The sequence below is a fragment of the Acomys minous genome (assembly GCF_964271855.1).
Source record: "Acomys minous genome assembly, chromosome: 12".
Taxonomy (NCBI): Eukaryota; Metazoa; Chordata; class Mammalia; order Rodentia; family Muridae; genus Acomys; species Acomys minous.
The window spans coordinates 77,656,574-77,681,382 of record NC_140493.1 but is presented as its reverse complement, the minus strand read 5'-3'; the positions used below and the strand labels follow the sequence as shown (position 1 = coordinate 77,681,382).

The 24,809-nt window shown below is 50.1% G+C and overlaps 1 protein-coding gene across 2 annotated transcripts in view; it reads right to left on the bottom strand.

Moving 5' to 3' along the window:
• Positions 1 to 2: 2 nt before the first annotated feature.
• The window catches only part of MYO19 (myosin XIX), a 32,676-nt gene continuing 7,869 nt past the window's right edge, over positions 3 to 24,809 (bottom strand). For both annotated transcript variants that reach the window (XM_084750504.1, XM_084750505.1), the window contains 20 exons: positions 21,167 to 21,299; positions 20,006 to 20,075; positions 19,341 to 19,443; positions 18,686 to 18,782; positions 18,491 to 18,567; positions 16,387 to 16,477; positions 15,850 to 16,021; positions 13,467 to 13,540; positions 12,693 to 12,814; positions 12,205 to 12,318; positions 11,778 to 11,954; positions 11,295 to 11,447; positions 9,922 to 10,029; positions 9,062 to 9,132; positions 6,301 to 6,404; positions 4,113 to 4,279; positions 3,869 to 3,998; positions 2,834 to 2,919; positions 1,599 to 1,898; positions 3 to 695 (listed from right to left, as the gene is read on the bottom strand). In XM_084750504.1, the coding sequence (XP_084606630.1) occupies positions 567 to 695; positions 1,599 to 1,898; positions 2,834 to 2,919; positions 3,869 to 3,998; positions 4,113 to 4,279; positions 6,301 to 6,404; positions 9,062 to 9,132; positions 9,922 to 10,029; positions 11,295 to 11,447; positions 11,778 to 11,954; positions 12,205 to 12,318; positions 12,693 to 12,814; positions 13,467 to 13,540; positions 15,850 to 16,021; positions 16,387 to 16,477; positions 18,491 to 18,567; positions 18,686 to 18,782; positions 19,341 to 19,443; positions 20,006 to 20,075; positions 21,167 to 21,299 (2,478 nt within the window). In that variant the 3' untranslated portion in view covers positions 3 to 566. The remainder of the gene's footprint in view (positions 696 to 1,598; positions 1,899 to 2,833; positions 2,920 to 3,868; positions 3,999 to 4,112; positions 4,280 to 6,300; positions 6,405 to 9,061; positions 9,133 to 9,921; positions 10,030 to 11,294; positions 11,448 to 11,777; positions 11,955 to 12,204; positions 12,319 to 12,692; positions 12,815 to 13,466; positions 13,541 to 15,849; positions 16,022 to 16,386; positions 16,478 to 18,490; positions 18,568 to 18,685; positions 18,783 to 19,340; positions 19,444 to 20,005; positions 20,076 to 21,166; positions 21,300 to 24,809) is intronic.

The following is a 24,809-nucleotide window of genomic DNA, read 5'->3' as shown; positions in this document are numbered from 1 at the left end:
TCTTGGCTATCTATATTCAGATGGTGGTTTAATTTTATTTCTGGTACAGTTCAGAGTTACATCACAAATATCAACTGTATCCATTAGAATTAAAAACTGATGTTCAGTAACTGATCAGAGAACTGATCACTCATTGTTCGTGGTGACATTAAATAAATTTATTAAATACTGTTGTTCCCTTGATGAAAGTTTTCCCCCTAGAGCCAGTTTTAGGGTGACTTGGCCCTTTAAAGTGCTTGTGGATGGCCCAGTATCCACCCTGCTGTAGTGACAACATTGTGGATGGACAGTCACATCGCTGGGAACCTGAGCCTTAGCTAGGACAGTGTGGCCCTAATCCTAGTACCCCCAGATCCTGCCAATGCTGAGGCCATACCCTGGAGGGTGGCACTCTGGCCATAAAGCCCTGGCTCACAATCTGGAACCTGCTTGCACGTGCAGTGAACTCCTGTGGGAATAGCTTGGCAGTTGTGTGTTGGATCAGATGTCTTTGGCAAGGCAGCTGGCAGGAAAAGGCCTTGTGGAAACAAAGGCACTGAAGATCACTCGGATGGAGGGTACAAGAGTCACACTTGGACTGGCCTATGTCTTTCTAGCAGAATCTGATTAAAACCAGTAACATTGGAGGCCAAAGGTTCAGGGCAGATGTCAGCATACTGAAGAGGAGACTTCCTGCAGTGAAACTTTATCGATCCCTAGGGAGAAAGAGAAGCACCCTGTGAGTGGCAGGACTCAAAGAGAAACCCAGGAACAAAATCTCACATCCATTCAGCCTGGAGACAGGAAATGCTAGGAAGGAGCCTGTTACTGTAAGGGCATATTGTCTGCCATCCTGCGACTGCTCACCCCTGCCAACCTCAGGGCGAGTCTGTACAGATTATAGAGCATGCTGTTGGCTGTGTTTCTTTCCTCTGGTCCCTTGTAGTAGACTGAGCACTAACCCAGCCTTACAGAAGAGAAAATGGAGACTCTGAGATGATGTGCTATCACTGAGGTTATCCAGGGAGGGGCTGAGCTGAGAGGGGCTGCTTTCAAGTGGAACAGGCTGCACAGCACAAAGGCCTGGGCCATACAATAACTTCTTGAGAAAATGGCAACCAGTAACCAAGTGATAAGATTTGAGAAAACTGCTAAAAGCAGTGTTATTTGAGGTGACAAATGGCCACACTCATTTCTTAGAAGTGGAACTACTTCTGTCCTATTGTTAAGTGTGCCTCTCTTTAATTCTCTACACCTACCCTTGAGGTTCTGGTCGAGGACACGGGGCTGAGATACATGCCTAACCAAGGATGTCACTCAGGCGTGGCCAGGCGGTAGTGGCGCACACCTCTGATCCTAGCACTTGGGAGGCAGAGGCAGGTGGATCTCTTGAGTTTGAGGCCAGCCTGTCTACAGAGTGAGTTCCAGGACAGCCAAACCAAACAAAAACCGGAAGAGCTCTGAGGAGTCTGTTTTTAGTTGAGACAATGGCAATGTCACAGCTGTAGTTTCCAGCTTACCCGCTAGGATCAGGGAGTCTTGTGCTGCTCCTGTTCCCTGCCTTTCTCAACAGCCTGGAGCTGTGGGAAGGATTACCGCCCTATCACAGAGCAACATACCTGCGGCAGTGCTCTGATGGATGTAACACCAGCCTGATCTTGCTGTGGTGTCTGGACTTGGCTGCTGGGGCTGCCTGAGGGAAGCCGGAGGCAGGCACGGGCCACCAGTGTCCTCTGAAAGCCACGCACACCCACCGCTGAGTCGGCTAGCACCAGTCCCAGGGGCCAGAGGTGGATTATTGCTCCCAGGAGCTTAGTGTGTGCTGGGGGCAGTGAGGAGCTCAGGGAAACAGGAGCTTGAGGTGTGGGCTTCTCCTCCATACCATCCAGTTCTTTAGAAGCCAGACAGGCCATTCGGATCTTAAAGAGAAAACACTGCTTTAAGCTTTAGGTTTGCCAGTCCTCTTTCTAAAAGGGTTTACTTTTGCATTCATTTATTTGACAAGGAGGCATGCTACAGTGGGTGTGTGGAAGTCAGAGGACAAACTGTGTGGGTGGACAGGATTTAGCTCTCTTAAACAAAAACAAAAAAAACAAAACCAGGGCCGGGCATGGTGGCACACGCCTTTAATCCCAGCACTTGGGAGGCAGAGACAGGCGGATTGCTGTGAGTTCGAGACAAGCCTGGTCTAAAAAGCAAGTCCAGGACAGCCAAGGCTACACAGAGAAACCCTGCTTGAAAAACAAAACAAAAAACAAAAAACTGGATATGTGGCATACACCTTTAATTCCAGCGCTCAGGAGGCAGGGACAGGTATCTGAGTTTGAGGCCAGCATGGACTACACAGAGAAACCCTGTCTTGAAAAACAACAAATCTCTCTCTCTCTCTCTCTCTCTCTGGGGGGGGGGGGGTGGAAATGAGCATACTTCTGGAGGTCAGAAGAAAGCTTTTGGGAGTCTGTTCCCTACCATGAGGGTCCCCAGGATCAACCTCAGGTGGCCAGGCTTGGCAGCAAGCATCTGTACCGGCCGAGCCATCTTACTAGCTTTTTCTAGCACTGATTGGAAAATAATCAGCTTGACAAGGTAAACTCAAGGCTCTTGGCTGTGACGCCCTGGTCTAGACTGGCTTCACATGGCAGAACGTAAAGAATGTAAAGAATGCAATTCCGTCGGCGGTTTGTTCCTAGAGCTGCATATGCCACTCAATTTCCACAACCACCCTGTAGTGCCTGTGCCGTCTCATACAAAAGGACACAAGGCTGAGAAGCTGCATGGCGTGCCAACATGCACACTCCAGTGGCAGAGACCCAGTCTTTAAGTACCGCCCACCCTGGCCTCCAGTCGTACTCACTCTCCACTTATGCCACGCGCGCTTGATGACGGTGGCGGCTATGTGTAACCTGCTGAGCTGTTTCCGAGTTAGCCAGGAACGAACAGCTAAGGAAACAGACACCAACACCAGTCCAGCTGTTAGTCACACGGTCAACACCAGAGTGAAAGCATGAAATCTCTTCTAGTGATACACTATGTCCATATGTAAGGCAAAATGGGGCGTACAGTTTCCTGAGGGGCTAGAGAGATGGCTCAGTGGTTAAGAGCACTTACTGCTCTCACAGAGCATTCAGATTTGGGTCTCAGCACCCACATGCTGGTTCACAACCTCTTTGATTCCAGTTCAAAGAGATCTGATTCGCTCTTCTGGCCTCCAAGAGCACCTGCATGCACATGGTGCACATACACACTTGATCACACACACACACACACGCTGTAAAAAAAAAAGACTCTGTAAGTCTTTTTATTATGTATACAGTGCTCTGTTGTATGTACACCTGAGGGCAGAAGACAGTATCAGATCACATTATGGATGGTTGTGAACCACCACGTGTTTTCTGGGAATTGAACTCAGGACCTCTGGAAGAGCAGTCAGTGCTCCTAACTTCTGAGTCATCTCTCCAGCCCCACACAGTAACACAAACAAATCTTAGCAACAACAACAACAACAAAAAGCCCACTAACTACTATCTTGGAAATACCCAAGTACTGAATGCTCAGGAATAAGAGACCTAGTGCCTTTACATTTGGTATATTACAAAGTACATTACTTTGGTTTGTTTGGGCATGTAGTTCTGTGATATAGCACTTGGCCTAGCATGAGTGAAGCCCTGGATTTGATTCATGGCACTGTAAAAAAATTATTTTTCTTTTTTTGAGATAGGGATTCTATGTATCAAACTTTTGTCTCAGCCTTCCAGATGCTGGGCTCAGGTGTGGGTACCACACTTGGCCTTGGGTTTCTGACATTTTCATTTTTCACGATAAGTGCATGAGAACTGTGCCGCTACACCCACCACGTGAGCCTCGCCAGAGGTGGCCGGGCCTCACCTACCTGCCTGAATGAGCACGGCAGCCCGCCTCTGTTTCTCCTGCTTTTGGAGCCGGTGTCGCCTCCAGCCACACTGGATGCAGCGGGCACACTGCTCCAGCATCTGGGCTCGCCCACACTCCAAAAGCTCTAGCTGAGAGAAAGGAAGTCCACTGAGGTCCTTGACCTCTCCTCCTCCCGTCCTGAGGACCTACACACTTGCAGCTGGCACCCTTAATCCACCCCCCACTCCCCCCAGCCAGTTTACCATGGAGTCAGTCATGAAGATCTTTGTCCTGCCACAGTACAGTGGGATTTGTGGGGCCTTCACTGGGTCACTGGGAGTAGCTGCTGTCTGAATTAAAGCTGGCAGAGCATGGAGAATGTCCTGAAGTGGAGGTTGCAGTGTGGTCTCCTTGGCGCACAGAGGCTGCTCTGGGGGTGGAGAAAGGCCTCATCAGTCCTTGCTTCCCCTCATGCTTGTACTTGGAGGGAACCCTTGTACTGCTCACTGGAAGAAACTGGCTGTGGTCTCCCTAGCGCTGCCTAAGCCTCTTGCAGTTCTAGTTTTCCTTACCCCCTTGCGTGGGCAGAGGTAGCCCGTGTGTCCCCCAGAGTCCTGAGGCCTCCACTGTGTCCTTGGACTGCCGGGCTGCGTAGTCACTCCTCCACCCCACCCCCACTCTTCCAGTCAGCCATCCCTACCCAGCTATGGGAAAGCCCTTTTAGGCTTGCAGGGAGGCCTCCTGTGTGGGAGGATTTACCTGAGGGCTCTGACCACAGGTAGCTGCCCAGCACCTCTCTGGAGACAGAGGCCACCAAAGCAGATGCCGGAGACGAGAGACGAGAGCCATCCACACAATGGACCAGGGCCCAGAGGGGCTTGGCAAGAGAGACAGGAGAGCAAACCACGGAGAGAGGAGGAAGAGAGAGAGAGAGGGAGAAAGACAGTGACACAACTCCCAGGAGGATGAGAGCTCGCTGATGGGGCCTCCCAGAAGAAGGCTGAGATTTGTCCTTGTGTCTGTCCCTCCACCTGTCCCTGAGCCTTAACATGCCCACATTCTTAGTTCCCTCAGCTACACTGTGCCAGCCAACTGCTCGGTCACACCCAGGCTAGAGTTTTGACCAAGAGGTTGTTTTTTTTTTTTAAATATTTATTTATGCTGGGCATGGTGACACACATGCCTTTAATCCTAGCACTCAGGAGGCAAAGGCACGTGGACCCATGTGAGTCTGAAGCCAACCTGGTCTACAAAGTGACTCTAGGACAGCCAAGGCTAACACAGAGAGACCCTGTCTTGAGGGGGAGAGTGCTCTGCTTGCGTGTACACCTGCACAATAGAAGAGGACACCAGATCTCATTTCAGATGGCTGTGAGCCATCATGTGGTTGCTGGGAATTGAACTCAGGACCTTTGGAAGAGCAGTCAATGCTCTTAACCTCTGAGCCATCTCTCCAGCCCTGCCCAAGTGCTCTGTACATGTCTCTCCTTGATGCCTTCTGGGACCTGGCGCTCAGGCCATGTAGGGCTGGTCCAGATTCCTCAGATCTCTCCTCTTCTCCTCTTCCCACTGGCCAGGCTCACCTTTTACGTTTGTCTACCTGTGTATGGAGTAATGCCTACAACACTGAGCAGTCTGCCCACGTGCCACTCAGCTGCCCACAGCTCTGGCTTCTCCACTTGGGTGGCTCCACAGCCTCATTGCCAGGACCTCCCACAAGGCCCCTAGGTGGACAAAAGCATGAGGCGGGTAGAGCACGGGCCTTTCCCCTGAAGGCTGCCACCTCATCAACCCAGGAATTTCCCTTCTTTCTTTCTTAAGACAGGCTCTCTCTACATAGCTTGGCTCTCTGGAACTCCCTCTGTAGACCAGGCCAGCCTCAAACTCTTAGAGATCTGCCTGCCTCTGCCTCTCAAGTGCTGGGAGTAAAGGTGTGCGTTACCACTGCCTGTCTGCTAAGTCCATATCTTGACTAGGGCCCACCTGGCACCCCAGCCTTACCTACCACTACTGTCTGGAGTTCTTTTTCTTTTGGGGTTTCTCTGTGTAGCAGCTCTGGCTGTCCTGAACTCGCTTTGTAGACTAGGCTGGCCTTGAACTCACAAAGATCCACCTGCCTCAGCCTCCCAAGTGCTGGGCTTAAAGGCGTGCGCCATCACACCTGGCCTGTCTGGAGTTCTTACATGGAGGATATTGTTCAGATTACCTTTGTCATGTGCAGCAGTTGTCATTGGCTAATCCAGTCTATCCCCACATGCCACCTCCTCCAAAGTGCTTTCCCATGTCCACATCTCCCTGGCACCAGAGTAAGCTCTCTGCCTTTCTACACTGTGGCCAGCGGGGGTTTGCTCCCCACACTGTACCAACAACCATTAGGCTCTGAGCCTCATGCCTGAGGAGGCACTCAGTAACCTATGGTTGAATAAATGACAATAAATGGAGCCCACTCACCAGAGGGCCCTTTGGTAGGTCCCAGGCCCCAGAGGCCAGAGGATGTGCGAGATTGGAGCCTTCTCAGTAATTTATATCTTTCCACAAAGTTCTGGTGAGAGACCCTGGAAGCCAAAGCAGACAAGCAGAGAATAACTTTGTGAGCCGGGTGCCTAGTGCCTGTCCCCACTGCCTGAATGGAGGGGGCTATGTTCTAGACACGCTCAGGGCCACTCAGTGGGAAGCCTACAGATACCACTTAAAACTGAGTTTGTGGCTGGCAAGATGGCCTGGCAGATAAAAGTGCCTGTTGCCAGGCCTGCCAACATGAGTTCCATTCCCAAGACCCATATGGAGGAAGGGAGAACCGGCTTCTGTGTGTGGCACGGCTCCTTGTTGGTAGTGTGTGCTCAACCCCACTGGGGACGGATGGCATGTACCGGTGCAGTTCCTAAACCCCTACTGAGGCTTGTCTCTGAAACATCTCAAATCTGACAAAGCCAAGGAGAATTCCTGATTCCCACTTCCCTGTTCCTTCACACTGCAACTCGGGCCTCCCCCAGACGAACCCATTTTGGTAAACTGTCCTGATGCAACCATCTGCCCCAGAAAACAGCAAGTTATTTCCACAGCCTGGAAGTGGACTGCTCACCGAGTCCTCACCCAGCCCTGCAAACCATCCAGGTCTCATGTTACTGCGAACTATATCCCAGTCTGCCACATTGTCACCCAGGTTTCACAGCTCACCCGACTCCTGGACCCCTGCAACGGCCTCCTCACTCACCCCCTTCTGGCCTAGCCCTGCATCCAGCCTCCAGTGAGCAGTACAAGGGTTCCCTCCAAGCACAAGGTACCGCCACCCTCTTCTCACAGCAGCAGCTTCCCCTGCACTCAGGGCAGGCTGTCAAGGCTTTCCCGGTCGGCCGTGTCTGGCTCCTGCTCTCTTACGTTCCCTGTTGCTGCTGCTTTGTGGTCTAGTCCCTGGTGTCTCACTTCCTGACAGAATTGTGGCTGTCCCCAGCTGGCCTTCTCCTCTCCTCTGGGCCTGCATTGGTAACAGCCCATGGATATTCTCTGCATGCCAGCAACAACTTTTATTTCTTTCGTAGCACTAGTTGTACTTTACACATGTGTATACATGTGTTATCTGTGTAAACGTGTGTGCTTGCACATGTGGAGGTCTTAATTTGATAATGGAAGCCTTTCTCTAGAAGTCTCATTTTTTTTGAGATAGAGTCTCTCATTGAGCATGGACCTCACTGACTGGTTAAGTTGGCTGGCCAGTAAGCCCATGGAATCCTGTGCCCATCTCCCAGGGCTGGAACTGTAGGGCTTGCTGCCACACCAAGCTTCCCCCCCCCCCCCCCCCCGACAGGGTTTCTTTCTTTGTGTAGCCCTGGCTATCCTGGACTTGCTGTGTAGGCCAGGTTGGCCTTGAACTCACAGCGATCCACCTGCCTCTGCCTCGCAAGTGCCAGGACTAAAGACATGTGCCACCACGCCCTACCCCACACCCTACTTTTAACATGGACGCTGGAGATCCTAACTCTGGTCCTCATAAGCACTTCTCCCCAGCCATCTCCCCAGACCCTTTGAAATTTTCTGGTTTTTTTGTTTTGTTTTGTTTTTGTTTTTAAAGACAGGGTCTCTCTGTGTAGCCTTGGCTGTCCTGGACTCACTTTGTAGACCAGGCTGGCCTCAAACTCACAGCGATCCCCCTGCCTCTGCCTCCCAAGTGCTGGGATTAAAGGTGTACACCACCATGCCTAGTGAAATTTTGTTTATTTACTTATTTTTAGAAATTTTATTTGTAAAGTTAAAAAAAATGTGTGAGAGTTTTGCCTGTGTGTATGTCTGTGATGTGCATGTCTGGTACCTGTGTGTATGTCTGTGATGTGCATGTCTGGTACCTGTGTGTATGTCTGTGATGTGCATGTCTGGTACCTGTGTGTATGTCTGTGATGTGCATGTCTGGTACCTGTGTGTATGTCTGTGATGTGCATGTCTGGTTCCTGTGTGTATGTCTGTGATGTGCATGTCTGGTACCTGTGTGTATGTCTGTGATGTGCATGTCTGGTACCAATGGAGGCCAGAAGAGGGATTTAGATCTCCTGTAACTGCAGTTATAGATGGTTGGTAGCGGTCACGTGGGTTCTGGGAATTGAACTCCAGTCTTTTTGGAGCACAGCCAGTGCTCTTAACCCTGAAACATATCTCCAAACCTAGACCCTTAAAACATTTTTATTATATTTAATTATGTCTGTGTGTCTGATGGGTGGGTATGTGCCTGTAAGGAGACCAGAGTGGTCAGATTGTCCCAGAGCTGGACTTAGAGGCCGTTGAGATCTGCCCTATGTGGATGCTGGGAACCAAATTTGGGTCCTCTGCAAGAATAATACACATTCTTAACCTCAGAGTCATCCATCTCTCCAGCCCCACCTAGCCCTTTTTGTTGATCTTTGAAACTGGAAGTCTCACTTCCAGGCTGGCCTCAAACTCAGTTCATAGCCTAGACTCGCCTGTCTTACTGTCTCAAGTGCTGGGATCATAGGTGCATGCTGCCGTGTCTGGCTCATTTAACTTTCATGTTTCCACAGGAAGGTAGGCCCAACAAGGGCAGAAAGCACACAATGAGTAACTGAACCAGTGCACGGCGCCATCCCTTGCCTTCCAGGTGGACGCCACAGACCTGCTGTTTCCTCCCTCCTCCCTCCCTCCCTCCCTCCGGCCCACTTTCTGAGTGCCACCTGACTTCAGCCCTACAGTGATGTGGCTTACTTACCGGATGGGAAAGCCAGCAGCACTGATGTGAATGGTCTCCACGAGGCCACAGGCCTCCAACTGGCTCAGGACCTGCAAGGGTGGGGGACACAGCAAGCACCTATAGGCCACACATGCCATTTCTTCTGTTATCTCTGTTCCTGACCTTCAACGACAGGCAGGATTGGCTGATGGAGAGGTTTGTCTCCTTGGGACCATGAGAAACCAAGAGGGCTTGAAAACCTCCCTGCTAGAAGAGGTCCTGGTGGACCTGCAGAGGCCCTGTCTGGCCCCTGGCTAAGGCCTACAATGGTCCTGGCTCTGTCTCTCACCTCTCTGGGACTGATACCACTTCACAATACAGAACTGTTAATTCTCTTCCCACATCAGCGGTGCTCCAGCAAGGAACGCTGTAGTATGAAGATGCTTGCTTGATCTGAACCCAGACTCTGCCACGCAGCCAAGCTATCTTGGCTACACAGCCACATTTACCAAGTGACTGTGGGACACTGCTCAGTGCCGCCCAGCACTCACGCAAGTTCTGTCTCCTCAGAACCTGAAGCCCTGAAGAATGGATTTTGTGTAAACTGGAAAAGGAGATCGACAGTCCAGAGACACCTATACTGCACGGCCTGTACAAATGCTGAACGCATCACAGAGCATCCATCGGCCTGAGCAGCTTCAGCCTCTTGTCAGGGACAGGCTAGGTGAGCAGGGAGTAGCATCCCCATGTGCCACTTGGCTAGGCCACGGTGCAGTGTATAGAACATACAACCGCTCAGGACTGCCCTGCCAGAGCAGGGAAGTAAGTCCTCCTTATCTGGAGATGCTCGCCAGCCCCTTATTTTTGATGCTGGACAGCTGTGGCCCAGGGCTAGTTACCTCTTCCTGGAGGAAAGTCTGCGGCCGACCCTGGCTGTTGGGCTTAATGCAGCGAATGTAGTGCGGTGTTGTGCTATGGAGGACCTGCAGGAGCTGATCCAGGGAGGCCTGCAGACAGGGAGTTCTGGGGTTAGGCAGCACTGGGCCAGCTCAGGGTCATACGCTGGATGGTGGTCAGTGAGTGTATTATATCCTTGGTGGCCCACCCAGGCTTGAGATCAGGACTCACGACCGCCCTGGGGACCACTGGAAGGTTATGAAGAGCATGTGTAAAGCACAGCTTAACCATCCATTACCTCTCTTTCTCCCCCTGACCCCAACCTCGAGACAGGGTTTCTCTGTGTAGCCTTGGTTGTCCTGGACTCACTTGTAGACCAGGCTGGCCTTGAACTCACAGAGATCCACCTGTCTCTGCCTCCCAAGTGCTGGGATTACAGGCGTGTGCTGCCGTGCCCAGCTACTTCTCACCCTTTATCCAGAGATGCTTCTGACCAGTGGCTCTCACCGACTGCTCCTCTGGCCTGGGGCTTGCCTCTTTCCTCACCTCCCCAGGATCATTTTCCTACAGGAGAACAGCTTACCCCACCCTGCTGTTCTACCGTGCAGCCTGTATTACGTGCCAGAGGGATGTGACTCAGACAGTCTGCTTATGTCACAGCTCAGCCTAACAACACACATGCTGTGCAGGCGCTGTCAGTAGTGTCTGAGGCTGTGGTATAGCATGCTCATGAGACAATAAGCCTGGATTTCCCAGGGCACCCCCCCAAGGCAACGGTAAAGTAGGGGTTGATATATAAACAGGAACAAATAAAAAAAGTGGCAGGGTAAGAGAAAAAGCTGTTGAAGGGCAGTGGTCAAGAGATCCTAGGAAGGGCTGGATGTGGTGGCTCACGTCTTTACAGAGGCAAAGGCAGGTGGATCACTGTGAGGTTGAGACCAGCCTGGTCTACAAAGCAAGTCCAGGACAGCCAAGGTAGCAAGGCTGTTACATAGAGAAAGAGATCCCAGGAAGGTGAGCAGCATGTACAAATTTCATACAGCAGGAAGGAAGCAGATAATACCAAGGGTGGTGGTCTGGTCCAACCAAGCACAGGGTCTGAACATGGCAGTCACACTCCATGTAAGGTGCTGCTTTCCTGTGACTCCCCCACAGGCAGAGGGTGAGAGCCCCCAGCCCATCATATCCCTATACCTCGTGGTGTCTTGTTTGTTCCCTGTCCATCTTTTACACTAAAGCATGAACTAGAAGAGACCAGCACCATTTCTGCATGGCATGTCACAGCTCCCAGGAAACAGCCGCCCCCAATCCTGAGGGGCGCTCAACAGATAATTGTAAGACTGAACTGAGCACTTCATGTCAGCGCTAGACGCACCTTGAATTTGGACACCACAGTCAATGCAGGAGCTCTGCTCTGGCCAGTCAGCTCCTCCGGGGTCTTCTCTTCAGGGTTCACAGGAAACAGCATCAAGAGCAGGGGGTCCTGGGATTGCTGCAGGAGCCCCGTCAGCTCAGGGGGAACAGGGTCCTATTGGAAAGGGCAAGGGTGGCAGGGAGCTAGGCTGCTCCCTAGGGTTGGCTACTTCTCTGGCACCCCTACTCAAGCACTGGGCTTCTTGGGAGGGCAGGCTTGGGTCCCAAGAAGAGGAGGTCTGCTGGCCAAGGAGAGACACAGGCCTTGTGCAACATGGGCCACTTCCAGGCAGGTCAGGGGGGACTAGCAAAGATCTTAGGCAGGGCTCAAGAGGGTGAGCCTGGACCCTGAGGAGGAAGAGGATGCCCTTTATGAACTACTCTGTGCATGTAGCGGTGTCTCAGCTTTCTTACCCAGGAGCTACATGCTATGGCCCAGGCCCACCTTGTTCTTTTCCACCAGGCCTGCTGTGTGGTACCGTACAGGTCCTGCGAAGTGCACAACTACAAAGCTCGGCTCCCGGCTGAGCTTATTATGGCCCAGGCAGGGCCTGCCTGCCAGAGTACTCTCGATGCGGGTCTGGAGCTGTGCTGCACTGCTCGGCCGATTAAGGCGACATTCCTGTGGGGCGGGAGTGGTCAGTCAGCACAGTGGTGAGGTCTTACCACACCTTCACCATCCTCAGGGTCTGGCCCCACGGCAGCAGCTGTAGCAGGCATTATAGCAGCTCCAGGGGGAGAGCACAGGAGAAGCACACTTATTTGCAGATGGGGGAGACAGACCGACAGACAAGCATACAAAATAGTCACCAAGGCGCCAGCAAAGCCCAGAGACCAACTCTGCTGCTGGCTTCAGTGCTTGACCTCCCTACCTCATTTATGAGGGAGCAGATGCTGATGGGGCTCCCTTCGAGGAGATCTAAACAGGTCTGGTTGTCCTGGTAGTTGACAAACGACCACTCCAAACCCTCAACTGCATATTCCTCCTAGGAGCAGGGGCGTGGTAGGAGAAAGCAAGTTCCAGGATAGCATTAAGGAACAAAAGCATATTCAAACACTTTTCTATTTTTGTTGTTGTTTCGTTTTGAGACAGGGTTTCTCTGTGTAGCCCTAGCTGTCCTGGAACTCACTCTATAGACCAGGTTGGCCTTGAGCTCACAGAGATCCACCTGCCTCTACCTCCTGAGTGCTGGGATTACAGGTGTATGCCACCACCGCTGGCTGAAACACTGTTTCTTACATACAGTTATTATTTATTAATTAATAAAACAAGGAACAAAGGTGTCTAGTCAGAACTGGGTTGGAAGCCAGGAAGAGGCAGAGGAGGCAGAAGGACGGCCTGCCTTGCCCAGTCCCTCACCTGCTGGGCCCTGAGGTAGTGAGCCACGAAGTGCTGCTGTAGCTTCTCATTGGCATAGTTGATGCACAACTGTTCTAGACTGTTGTCAGGAAACGACTCAAACCCATACACATCCAGCAGACCTGTGAAGACAGGAGGGAACCATGGGGCTCCCACACGGTGGCACAGATGACAACGACAGGAGCCCAAGTGGCTGGAACCTGGCGAAGCCTCAACGATGACCCTGCCTCATACCACGTCAGAGCAGGCAGAAAGCCCACAATCTGAATGGCGGGCAGCCCAGGAACCAGCCAGCCCATGTTTGAGTCTGAATCTTTTGCCCCAGCAGGCTCCTCCTTGAGGATACCAGGGAACGTTCTCTGTAGCACCCTTGTTCAGAGGACCTTATCTCATCGGCCTAGCGGATGCGCCTCTTTAAGCAAACTGTCGGCATCTCCCGGCCTTAATTCCTCCCTATTTGACTCACCCAACCCAAGGTTACAACAATGTTGATCTCAACTGTGTCTCTGACTATCCTCCTGGGACTGGAGCTAAGCATCCGGGAGAAAAAGGACCATTAGGGATAAGACATAAACTGGTCTGTCTCAAGAGCCATGGATATGCCACATGTGGGCAATCAAATGTAGAAATATCACTAAACTCCTGGCTGGCTGGATGAGGACACCAGCAGAGAGAGGATCTGTTCACAGGCTCACAGGCGACCCAGGGACCCTTCCTCCACCCAGGTCCAGCCGCTTGTTTTCTTGAGGGTTCCGGCAGGATGAGCCTTGCTACCTATGAAGGCAGTCCATGAGTCGGAGTCTGCACAGATGCTGCTGTTGATGACAGATACCAGCCAGTCGAACAGCCTGTTGGTGGGAAAGAGTGGGACTGTGGTGAAACTGCTCTCTCAGGAAGGGTGCCACATGCTAAAAGGCCCTGTGTTCTGAACCTACCATGCTAAAGGCTAAAACCCCTTGTTTCTGGCTTATGTAATCGTGGCCTACTGCAGAGGCAGGCTCTGGGCCCATGTGGTTCCAGACATACACAGACCTAACTTGTCCTAGCAAGACAAGGCAGTCAGGCTCCTGGGTCTGCAACCTGATGCCAGCTGAGGAGGATATTGGCAGCTCCTAGTTGGCTTTGTAATGCAGAGTACACTGAATCCACAGGCTTAAGGAACTGCCACAAACTACTCAATCCTGCACAAGTGGGCCCACGTCACAAGAATAATGGCATTCCCTATTCTGGAACTGTCACTAGCCCAGAGAAAGTGAAACTTCTATACAAGGTGTCACCAAGCATGACACTGGTCTACAGCCTTCTTTCCTACACACTGCCTTCCCCCCTACTCCAACTCTGGGAAGAGGGCCCACATATAGACTGTTACAAACTAGCAACACCTGCTTCAGCCTAAAGTGTGCTGGGATCACAGGTGGCCAATATGCCTTAGTTTCTCTTTAAGTAACTACGCTGTAACAGGTTTAATTCAGTAGACTGTTTTTGTTTGTTTGTTTGTTTTTTGCAACAGGGATTCAAACTCTCAAGCAAGATACTAAAAATGAACGGCCTCATGTAACATGACTGTTTCCACGTGTAAAATGTTCTACAGCTAGAAGCTCATTCCATCTGTAACTTTTTTCATCTTGCAGTAACTTGTAGACAAAGCCTTAAAAATCTCTTGACTAAGCTGGTTGTGGTGGCGCACGCCTTTAATCCCAGCACTCGGGAAGCAGAGACATGTGGATCTCTGTGAGTTCAAGGCCAGCCTGGTCTACAAAGCCAGTCTAGGACAGCCAGGGCTGCTACACACAGAAACTGACTCAGAAAAAAAAAAATCTTTTGCCAGCTGGGTGTAGCAGCACACACCTTTAATCACAGCACTGACAGTGACTTCCAGGACAGCCAGAGCTACATAGTGAGACCCTGTCTCAAAATAACCCAAAACAAAAATCCTCTAACTTTTGACTTAAAACCTGCTTTGAAGGCCGGGCATGGTGGCGTACGCCTTTAATCCCAGCACTTGGGAGGCAGAGGTAGGCGGATCGCTGTGGTTTCGAGGCCAGCCTGGTCTACAAAGGGAGTCCAAGACAGCCAAGGCTACACAGAGAAACCCTGTCTCAAAAAACAAAAAACAAAACAAAACAACCAACCAACCAAAACCAAAAACCTGCTTGGAGGCAGAAGTACCTCTGTCTCTAGTTGACATGGGCTCAGGCAGACCTCAAACTCTTGGCCCCGAACAGGGCTGTCCAAGATCTCACATGCACATACATACATACATACATACATACACACACACACGTTACATATTTATATATGTGTGTGTGTGTGTGTGTGTGTGTATAATACTCTCAGGGGATTCTGAGCCCCTGACAGCCTTTACAAGGTACTCTGAAGGGTCTCAGAACTCAATTTATTTTTATTTTTTTGAGATTTATTTATTTATTATGTATACAGTATTCAGCCTGCATGTGAGCCAGCAAGCCAGAAGAGGGCACCAGATCTCATTACAGATGGCTGTGAGTCACCATGTGGTTGCCGGGAATTGAACTCGGGACCTCTGGAAGTGCAGCCAGTGCTCTTAACCTCTGAGACGTCTCTTCAGCTCGTGGTCTCAGAACTCAAGATGAGACAATCCTTGACCACTTGGCCAGAGGATGGAGGTGCCTAAGTCATGTCCCAAGACAGGTTAGGACCCACCCTCCCTGCTGTGCTGGGCTCCTGCCTGCTGCATGTTTTGCTGGTGCTGACTGTGAGCTAAGCTTCTGGCTGCATCTCTCCAACTCCCCAGGTGAGTGACCTAGGTAGCAGGGTACAGGAGACAGAAGAGCCTATGCAATACTCAATAGTCTGACCCCAGAACTGTAAAGATGGAGATCACCCTTGGGGCTTCTTCGCCAATGGAAAGCTGAGCAGGCTTTCCTGACCTATGGCCAAGGTCAAAGCCAGCCCTTGTACTTGAACAATAAGCTAAATCTAGGTCAGGAACATGGCAATTCCTACATTCAATTCAGGCACAGAGGCCAAAGGCAGTGTTTAGGGTAATCTTGGGAGCCATGCTGACTATCTCCTGGGTCCCAGCACTGCTCTGCTTTATTCAGCTTCCTCCATCTATTGCCCTACAGTGTTTGGCTAAGAACCTTCAGGAAGTGAAGGCCCAGAGTAAATCACTCACCGTGCATAGATCAGTTTGGCCAGACAGTCTCTGCGGGTGTCACACTCGGCTCGGGAGCAGGGCTTCCGGAACACCTGCTGTTGCTTGCCCGCCTTGATGGTTCGAATCCGCATCGTCTCCAGCAGCATGTCCTCTGGGAGCTGCAGCAGCGAGGCTGATGTCCTGACAGAGACTGGGAGAGGAGAGTCCTCCTTAGGCACTTTCCATCGGAACTGAGTGGATGGAGGAAACACAGCTTCTGATGGATGAGGAGGCTTGACACAGGGCTCCTTATGTGGCAGAGGCAGGACTTGAAACCATAGTGTTATAAATAGACAAATCACTTTCCAAACGACCTGACTGATTTTCACATTGGAAGATGGAGACAACAGTGTTGGCTTCACCAGAGGCTGAGGAGTAAATTATCCATGACAGGCCCTACAGCAGATGGTTTAATCAAGGGGCCAGATTGAAAAGTTCACCTTTCAGTTTCCGACTGCATCCCACTAACACTAGTCATTTTCCTGCCAAGTGCATTTCCCCATCCTTGTCTCTCACCCTTGGTACCATCCATCAGTTGGCAGGGCTGGGCTTCATCCTCTGAGTCAGCAAAATGGACATTGCCAAGGTGCAGTAGTCCTGCTAGGACCTGAGGGGTGGAAGGGATGGTCAGGAAGCAGGGGCTGGAGTCCTTATGCTGATGTTACAACAGAGGAAGACAGGAGCTCCTGAGGACTGCCCCACTGTCTCTCTCTGTCAGACATGACTTCGTGTTCGAGCAACCCAACACAATCTCTTCAGCATCCTGTGAGGCACATGCCATAAGGATGCCTGTTACAGAGCTGGGAGCTCAATGTCGAGCCTAGAAGAAAGGCGAGATTAGCGTCTAGGCAGCGAGACTACTGAGGCCTCCCTGAGCAGCCAGCGGCGCCTACCTCCACCCATCTGCACCATTCCCCACACTTCATGAGCAGTCCACGTGGAGTACTGCTCCTGTGAGCTACAGGCCAGGTTAACTTCTGCCTGAGGGGGCTTGGCTGGGACAGCTTCCTGGGGCCTTGTCTAAGCATTACTTGGGCTGTGACAGTCCCGCCTGGAGGAGGAACTATGAGGCTGGTCTCTACACTAGGTGCTACCCTTCTGCCTGTGCCTTCAATAATCTATCTAGGCCGGGCATTGTGGCGCACGCCTTTAGTCCCAGCACTCGGAGGCAGAGGCAGGCGGATCGCTGTGAGTTCCAGGCCAACCTGGTCTACAAAGCTAGTTCAGGACAGCCAAGGCTACACAGAGGAACCATGTCTCGAAAAACAACAAACAAAAAACCCAAAACAACAACAACAAAACAAAACCTATCTCAATAGGCAGCTTTGAAACAATGACGGCAAGGAGACCCTCTGGAAGGTCCAGTAGCTTTGGAAACCCTTGGACCGCACACGAAGCCAACAGAGCCTCTCCTCCCGTTGCCGCTGCTCCCAGAGGGATCACCTCCACATGCTACCGGTCTGGCCACAAACTATGCCAGGAGGGGGAAGCTGTGTCCAGGAGGCAGTATGGCTGCGGCATAGGGTCATAACACCTTTAGTGGAATGGATGAGCATTGCCCTGGCAAAACTACCTTCCTGATGATGGTGTCTTCCCTGCCAGGTAAGCACGCCATGACACCCTCAGAGCAGCACTCATGCCCAGACTCCCAGTGTTGCCCACTCCTTCTGGCTTGTCCTCAAGTACTGTCCTTCTGCACAAACTCTTACCTAGCAGTGTCCATACTGGGTGTGACAGCCTGGCTTCCGAAACACCATGCGGAAGCCATCAGTATCCCATCTTCCTGTAGTGGTTTCCCTGTCCCTGATTCAGCCTACGTGTACATTACATCCTGTGCTCCAGGGGGGGAGGAAGTGAGGGAAGCAACTGGCCTTCAGCAAAGGCAGAAAAGCAGTTGAGGACGAGGCTAGCTCACAGGGCTTCCAGAGAGGGAGAGGGTTGGGGGTAGGAAGAGGTGGGCATTTCAAGTGGCACCCACTTTATCTTTAGTGGTGTCCCGCATAGATGTTTGGGTTTTTTTGTTTTTTGTTTTTTGAGACGGGGTTTTTCTGTGTAACAGCTCTAGTTGTCCTAGAACTCTCTGTAGACCAGGGTGGCCTCGAACTCACAGAGATCCTCCTGCCTCTGCCTCCCAAGTGCTGGGATTAAAGGCGTGCGCCACCACTGCCCGGCTCTGCATAGGTTTCTTTACCTCTGGTTTTCTCAAGTATAAAATGGAAATAATCTTTATGCACAAGAGATTGTTGATAAAACCAACTGACCTAAGAGGTGTGAACATAATTTCTAAGCTTTAAAGTGTTAGACAAACAAGGAACAATTACTTCTCTAGTCTGGTAACTGTAATAAAACCTGCCCCAAGGTCCTTGTGCTCTGAGCTTTCGGGTCACTGTGCCACGTTCATTACTCAAGTGACACTATATGATGTGTCACTGACTCTATGGTCCAATCCAGTCCACACCTGTCTTCAGGCTCCCCACAGAATGGTGGCCAGCTCTTTGTATATGGTAGTGCGGGCTTGAAGTCCTAGATGTTGGTGGAAAGAGAGTCCCAAGTCCAGGGGCGATCCATGACAAGGGCTACCATCACCTCTAAGTGTAAGTAGCTTGGCTTTTCTTCTGACCTTAAAGATGTTGTTCTGGGTAGGAGTGTCGATGCCCAGATGGAGCATGGCCTCTCTGGTCACCTCGAAACAATCCTCTGAAAAGAATCCATGCCACAGTCCAGTGGTCAGGAGGGTCAGTAGGGGAAGGGAGGCAGGCCCTGGGCAGAATGGGTGGGGCTTCAGGGCAGTTAGAGGGACCAGAGAGGCTCCTACCTTCCAAACTGCTTTCTGGATTGGGTAGCCAGGAGAAGGCAGCTCCCTCAGGGAGGTACCACTGGAGCCTTTCATCCTCTGTGGCTCCTTTGCAAATCTGTAGGGAGGGAGGTACAGGAGGCTGAGCTGGGGGTACGAGGGCCTGCAGGCCTGGTGTGTAGTAACACTGTGGAGTAACACTGCAAGGCTGAGAGGTCCCCCAAAGTGAGCACAGGGCATGGGGTAAGAGAAACACCTCTGTCCAGGATGTCTTCAGCCTGATGGAGAAAAGCGTCATCCTGGAAAGCCGGGGGTCTGCTGCAGAACACATGACTCTCACAGGGGAGACTGTGTCTCCATCCCCTTGCCTAAACAAGCTTCTAGTCGGTGCAATGCCCTGAGGAAAGCCCAGTCCAGGGAAGGAACATAATCCCAAAGCAGCCGTCACACTTTTATGGGAAACAGTTTCCATCTTAGAAAGGTCCTCAGTCTAATGAGGGCCATAAAGCTTCCCTGCCTCAAGGACCTTCTGGTCTGATAGAGGCAGCAAGACATACCTCTAGGCCCAAACTGTGTCTGATGAGCAGCCAGTGAAGGGCCAGGTCTGGAGCATGCTAGGGGAGGAGGGATGAGCCGCCCAGCCTGCACGTGGCAGTGTGTTCCACCTGGCACACACCTGGTAGAAGATGTGGAAATTCCTCTCACTGGCGGCCTGACAAGCCACTCGCGTTTTCTCTAGGAGGTAGGTCTGGACTGCAGCTCCTGTCATCTGCTGGGCTCTGGCACACAGAAGCAGAGCCCACCATTATCCCTTCATCCCACAGCCATTTATTGGCACTAGCTCTACACCAGACTGCCACCTAGCAAATCCCTTCCAAGCTCTTCTTGCGTTGGGAACATTCAGAGTGTCCTAGGGAAGCCAGGTGTAGTGGCCAGGAAGAGCAAGTTCAAGGTTAGCCTGGGCTATATGAGACTTTGTCTCAAACAACAGAACTCAGAATCTCCTTGAGTGTTCTGAGATATTCTCTTGCACGTAGCTCGGGTAGGCATCACCTCTACGGTTCACTCTGCCCCATCTCAAGGTAGGAGTTGCTGTCCTGACTTCAGGCTCAAGGTTATATCCCAAAGAGACACTTTAACAAGAAATTTCTGAGCAAGAGAAGCCAGCATGAGCACACCGGCTCAAGGTCACAGTAGCTATGGGTTTCTAGGTTAAAACAGGACACATCGCTGAGCTCAGGAAACCCACAGATACCACACAGAAGCCATGAAGAGGCCCAGGCTGGTGACTGCCCCAGCTGCTTCCAGTCCCCAGCTCTGCAGGGTGGCAGCAGTTATTACCTGTTCAGCTGGAGCTGGATGAATTTCCCAAAGCGACTGCTGTTGTTGTTCCTCAGAGTGCACGCGTTCCCTAGAGATCACACCTGGGTTTATGCCCACTCCCTCAGGTTTGCAGAATTCTCACCAGCTGCTATGGCTGTATCCCTGTCTTTGGTCACCTAAAGGCTCCGTTGCTAATTTTCATATCACGGGGGTCAGGAGCACATGGGCTTTGACAAATGGGGTTCAGGAGATTTAGAAGAACTTCTGGACCAGGAATAGGAAATGAACAAGCCTAGGCACTCAGGCTACTTTTTTCTATTTTTCTTTTATGTATATGAGTGTTTTGTCTCCAGTCTTGTATGTGCACTACATATGTGCCCATGTCTGTAAGAGGTCAGAACATGTGATCGATCCCTTGGAACTAGCAATGGATGGTTGTGAGCCATCATGTGGGTGCTAGGAACTGAACTAGGTCCTCTGCAAGAGCAACAAATGCTTTTAACCACTGAGCCATCTCTCCAGCCCCAGACGGAGACTTTCTGCTTTAAAGGAAGAGGTGAAAACAGGCTGTCACTATTGGTTTTAGACACAGACACAGCATGTGGACTCCAGGCCCAACATGGACACTACTAACTATGCCACCGTGAGTCAGATGTAGTGGAGTATTTCTTTAATCAGAGCCAGAGGCAGGGAGATCTCTGTGAGTGTGAGGCTAGCCTGGTCTACAGAATGAGTTTTAGGATAGCCAGAGCTATATAGTGTGACCCTGTCTCAAAAAAACAAAAACAAACAAACAACCCACCAAAAAACCCAAACAATCTCCTCCCCCCAAAAAAATCTATAACATGTTTGACAAATTTCCTTTTTTGGAACATTAGGAAACCGAATAGAAAGGTAAGATTTGGACTAGATGAGCCTAAGGCACTCTATTTAACTGGCTTATATGTGCCAAATGCACCAGGTCTATCCGGAAGTGGTCTTGCCGATGCTATGCTCTGCCTCTGAGCTGTATCCCCATATGACAGCACCTTTAATGGAAGGAAGCTGAGGCAATGTGGGGAAAGGCTGGGACTCTGGTAGTGAAGGACAGTCAATCTCCAACCCAGAGAGAGATCTTAAAGCACTACCTCACTCCTGGAAGGTGGGGCTGGAGTACAGTGCAGAGGACACCGAGCTCACCAAAAGCTTCCATGACAGGGTTGGAGTTCAGGATCCGCTGTTCAATCCTCTCTGCGATCTTGTGGTTCTCACAGGAAGTAGGTGAGGCAGCCACCACAGCATAGAACTTCATCAGGCACCGGGATGTCCACGTCTGTAGGAAAAGCAGCCGTGTGGGTAGTGTCCGCGTCCTCATCCCCTCCGTCCACAGAGCCCAGGGAGACGCCCACCAGAGCATCTCCCTCATCAAACATTATTGCCTACACAAACGCGTGAAGGCCGAACTGAGCTACGGCCTCGGACGAGGCACTTCCCATCTGTGAAGTGGAGACGCACACCTCTGTTCCTCTCAGCTCAGAAAATGCACTAAGGAAAGAGGCTGAGTATAGGAGGACACCCTTCCCACACCGCAAGCCCAGACCCGGCGGGCTACTCAGCACCTCTGCGGCATCATAGCTATTACTGGTTACTCTACAGGAGGCTTTCTGTGTATTTGCTTACAGATCCTGGAGACATAGGGGGGTGTGTGGTGTGTGTGTGTGTGTGTGTGTGTGTGTGTGTGTATTCATTGCCACCACCCCAGACAGGGTCTCTCTGTGTAATAGCCCTGGATGTCCTGGAACTCACAGAGATCCAACTGCCTCTACCTCCTGAGTGCTGAAAGTGGAGGTGTGTGCCACCATGCCCAGCTAACCTACTTTTACTTATTTATCATTATCGAGTTTATGCACCTATTTTTTTTTAAATCTATTTAGTATTTTTGGGACAGGATCTTACTATATAGTCCTTGCTAGCCTGGAACTTTCTTTGTAGACTAGATCTAATGCCTTGAGATCACATCAATCTTCCTGCTTCGGATTCCTCAGTGCGCTGAAGGCTTACACCACCACGCCCAGCTGTATCTATTACCTCTACTCCCAACAAAAGGTTCCTTTGTGTAACCCTGGCTATTCAGGAACTCACTCTGTAGATCAGGCTGGCCTCAATCTCACAGAGATCCTCCTGTTTCTGCCTCCCTGGGTGTTGAGATTACAGGTGTATGCCGCCATGCCCAGCTACATCTATTTTTGTAAGTGATGAAACTAAACAGAACAACAAAACAAAACAATTACACCAAAACCAAACCTAAACCTTTTAAACTTTACTTTCACAAAACCTACTAATGTCTGGGCATGTGGCACATGAATTGAGTCTCAGACCTCCAAAACAAAGACAAGTGGATCTTTGTGAGAGCTAGCCTGATCTACATAGTAAATTCCAGAACAGCCAAGGCTATACAGAAAGAGTATGTCTCAAAAAAACAAAACAAAAAACCAACAAAAAAGCCCCCACCAAAACAAAACAAAACAAAAACCCACAAAAACAAAACCAACAAAAGGAGGCTGGACAGACGGCTCAGAGGTTAAGAGCACTGGCTGTTCTTCCAGAGGTCCTGAGTTCAATTCCCAGAAACCAGATGGTGGCTCACAACCATCTATAATGGGATCTGGTGCCCTCTTCTGGCTCACAGACATACATGCAGACAAAAACACTGTATATAATAAACACACACACACACACAAAACCTTAAAAAAAAAAAACCAAAACTCAGTCAACTTAATTATAAAATTTATATTCTTTGATTTTAATCAGCCAAAATGATATAGTCACTAGCACTTTCTTGTTAGTACACAGAATAGGTTTTTGTTTTATTTTTAAAATTTTCTTCTACTTTTTGAGATTATAATATAATTATATCATTTCTCCAAACTCTCCATTATACCTCTCCCTATTCTCTTTCTGAGACTGGGTGTAGTTATGTGACCCTGGCTGTCCTTGGACTCTAGTATCTGTCCTTTAGCCTCTGTAGGGATTATAAATGTGCCCGCATCATCAAAAGAATACAGTTGTCAGGCTCCAGTGGCGCACGCCTTTAATCCCAGCACTTGGGAAGCAGAGGCAGGTGGATCACTGTGAGTTCGAGGCCACCCTGGTCCAGGACAGCCAAGGCTACACACACACACACACACACACACACACACATACACATACACACACACACACACACACACACACACAAACCCTGTTTCGAAAAACAAAAAAATCAAAACAAACAAACAAAAAAGAATACAGTTGGCTCTTTCCATGTTGACTGTGTCCTATCATCTTAGTAAATTACAACACCTCCCCACCCACCCATCCTAGCTGTGTTTGTTGTTTTGAGACAAGACCTCTTGTAGTTCAGGCTGGCCTTGAACTTAGTTGAAGATAACCTTGAACTTCTGCTCCTTCTGCCTCCACCTCCTCAGTGCCAGGAGTGTAGGTGTGGCCACCATATACAGCTTACTTGTATTTCCTGCACCGAAGGCAATTACTTTACAACTCAGCTACATTCCTACGACACCACCCCACCTCTTTTTGTTTTTTGGGGTTTTTTTTGTTTGTTTTTGGGACAGGGTCTCTCTGTGTAGCCATGGCTATCCTGGACTAACTATGTAGACCAGGCTGGCCTCCAACTCACAGTGATCCTCCTACCTCTGCCTCCCAAGTGCTGGGATTAAAGGCGTGTGCCACCACGCCCAGCTCTTAACAAATTCTTTAGGTTGGAAGTGTTCAGTCTTTTCTATTTTCCACCAGACTTAGAGAATTTGTAACATTTCTTCTTTTAATGTTTGGCAGAATTTAAAAGTGAAGCTATCTGGGCCTGGTACTTTCTTTGCAAAAATATTATCAATTTTTAAACTTATTTTTTAAAATTCCGCTTATCTAATTTTATTCATGTGCTCCATGTGGGTGTAGATTTTAACAGTTTTTAATTTTTTAGTTTTTTTTTCTGATTTTTCCAGAGTTTCTCTGTGTAGCCCTGGCTGTCCTGGAACTCACTCTGTAGACCAGACCTGCCTCTGCCTCCCAGTGCTGGGATTAAAGGTGCCCGGCTAGCCATCTTTTTTTAAAAGGTGTGTTTGCTGGGCATGCGGCTCAGTTGTAGATCAACCGCCTTGAATGCACATGATCTGCAGCTCCGTCTTCACATTTCACAAAAATCCTTGGAATTCACTTATTTTTGTCTATTATTTTTGTTTTCTACCTTATTATTATTATATTTTTGTTTTTAAAAGATTCATTTATTATTTATACAGTATTCTGCCCACATGTGTGCCTGCCCACCACAAGAAGGCACCAGATCTCATTACACGTGGCTGTGAGCCACCGTGTGGTTGCTGGGAATTGAACTCAAGACCTTTGAAAGAGCAGACTGTGCTCTTACCCTCTGAGCCATCTTTCCAGCCCCTATTTTTAGTTTTCCAGGACAGGGTCGGTGGTGGCACACGCCTTTAATTCCAGCACTTGGAAGGCAGAGGCTGGTGGATCCCTGTGAGTTCAAGGCCAGCCTGGTCTACAAAGTGAGTCCAAGGCTACACAGAGAAACCTGTCTCAAATCACACACACACACACACACACACACACACACACACACACACACACACACACACAAAAGACACGGTTTCAAACAACAAAACAAAAGAAAAAAAAGTTTGGGGATGTATTATAGTTCATTGGTAAGCATGCCTGCACAGCACATTCAGGACCCTGGGTTTATTTATTTTTTATTTTTGTGGTTTTTCAAGACAGGGTTTCTTTATGTAGCCTTGGCAGTACTGGACTCCCTTGTAGACCAGGCTGG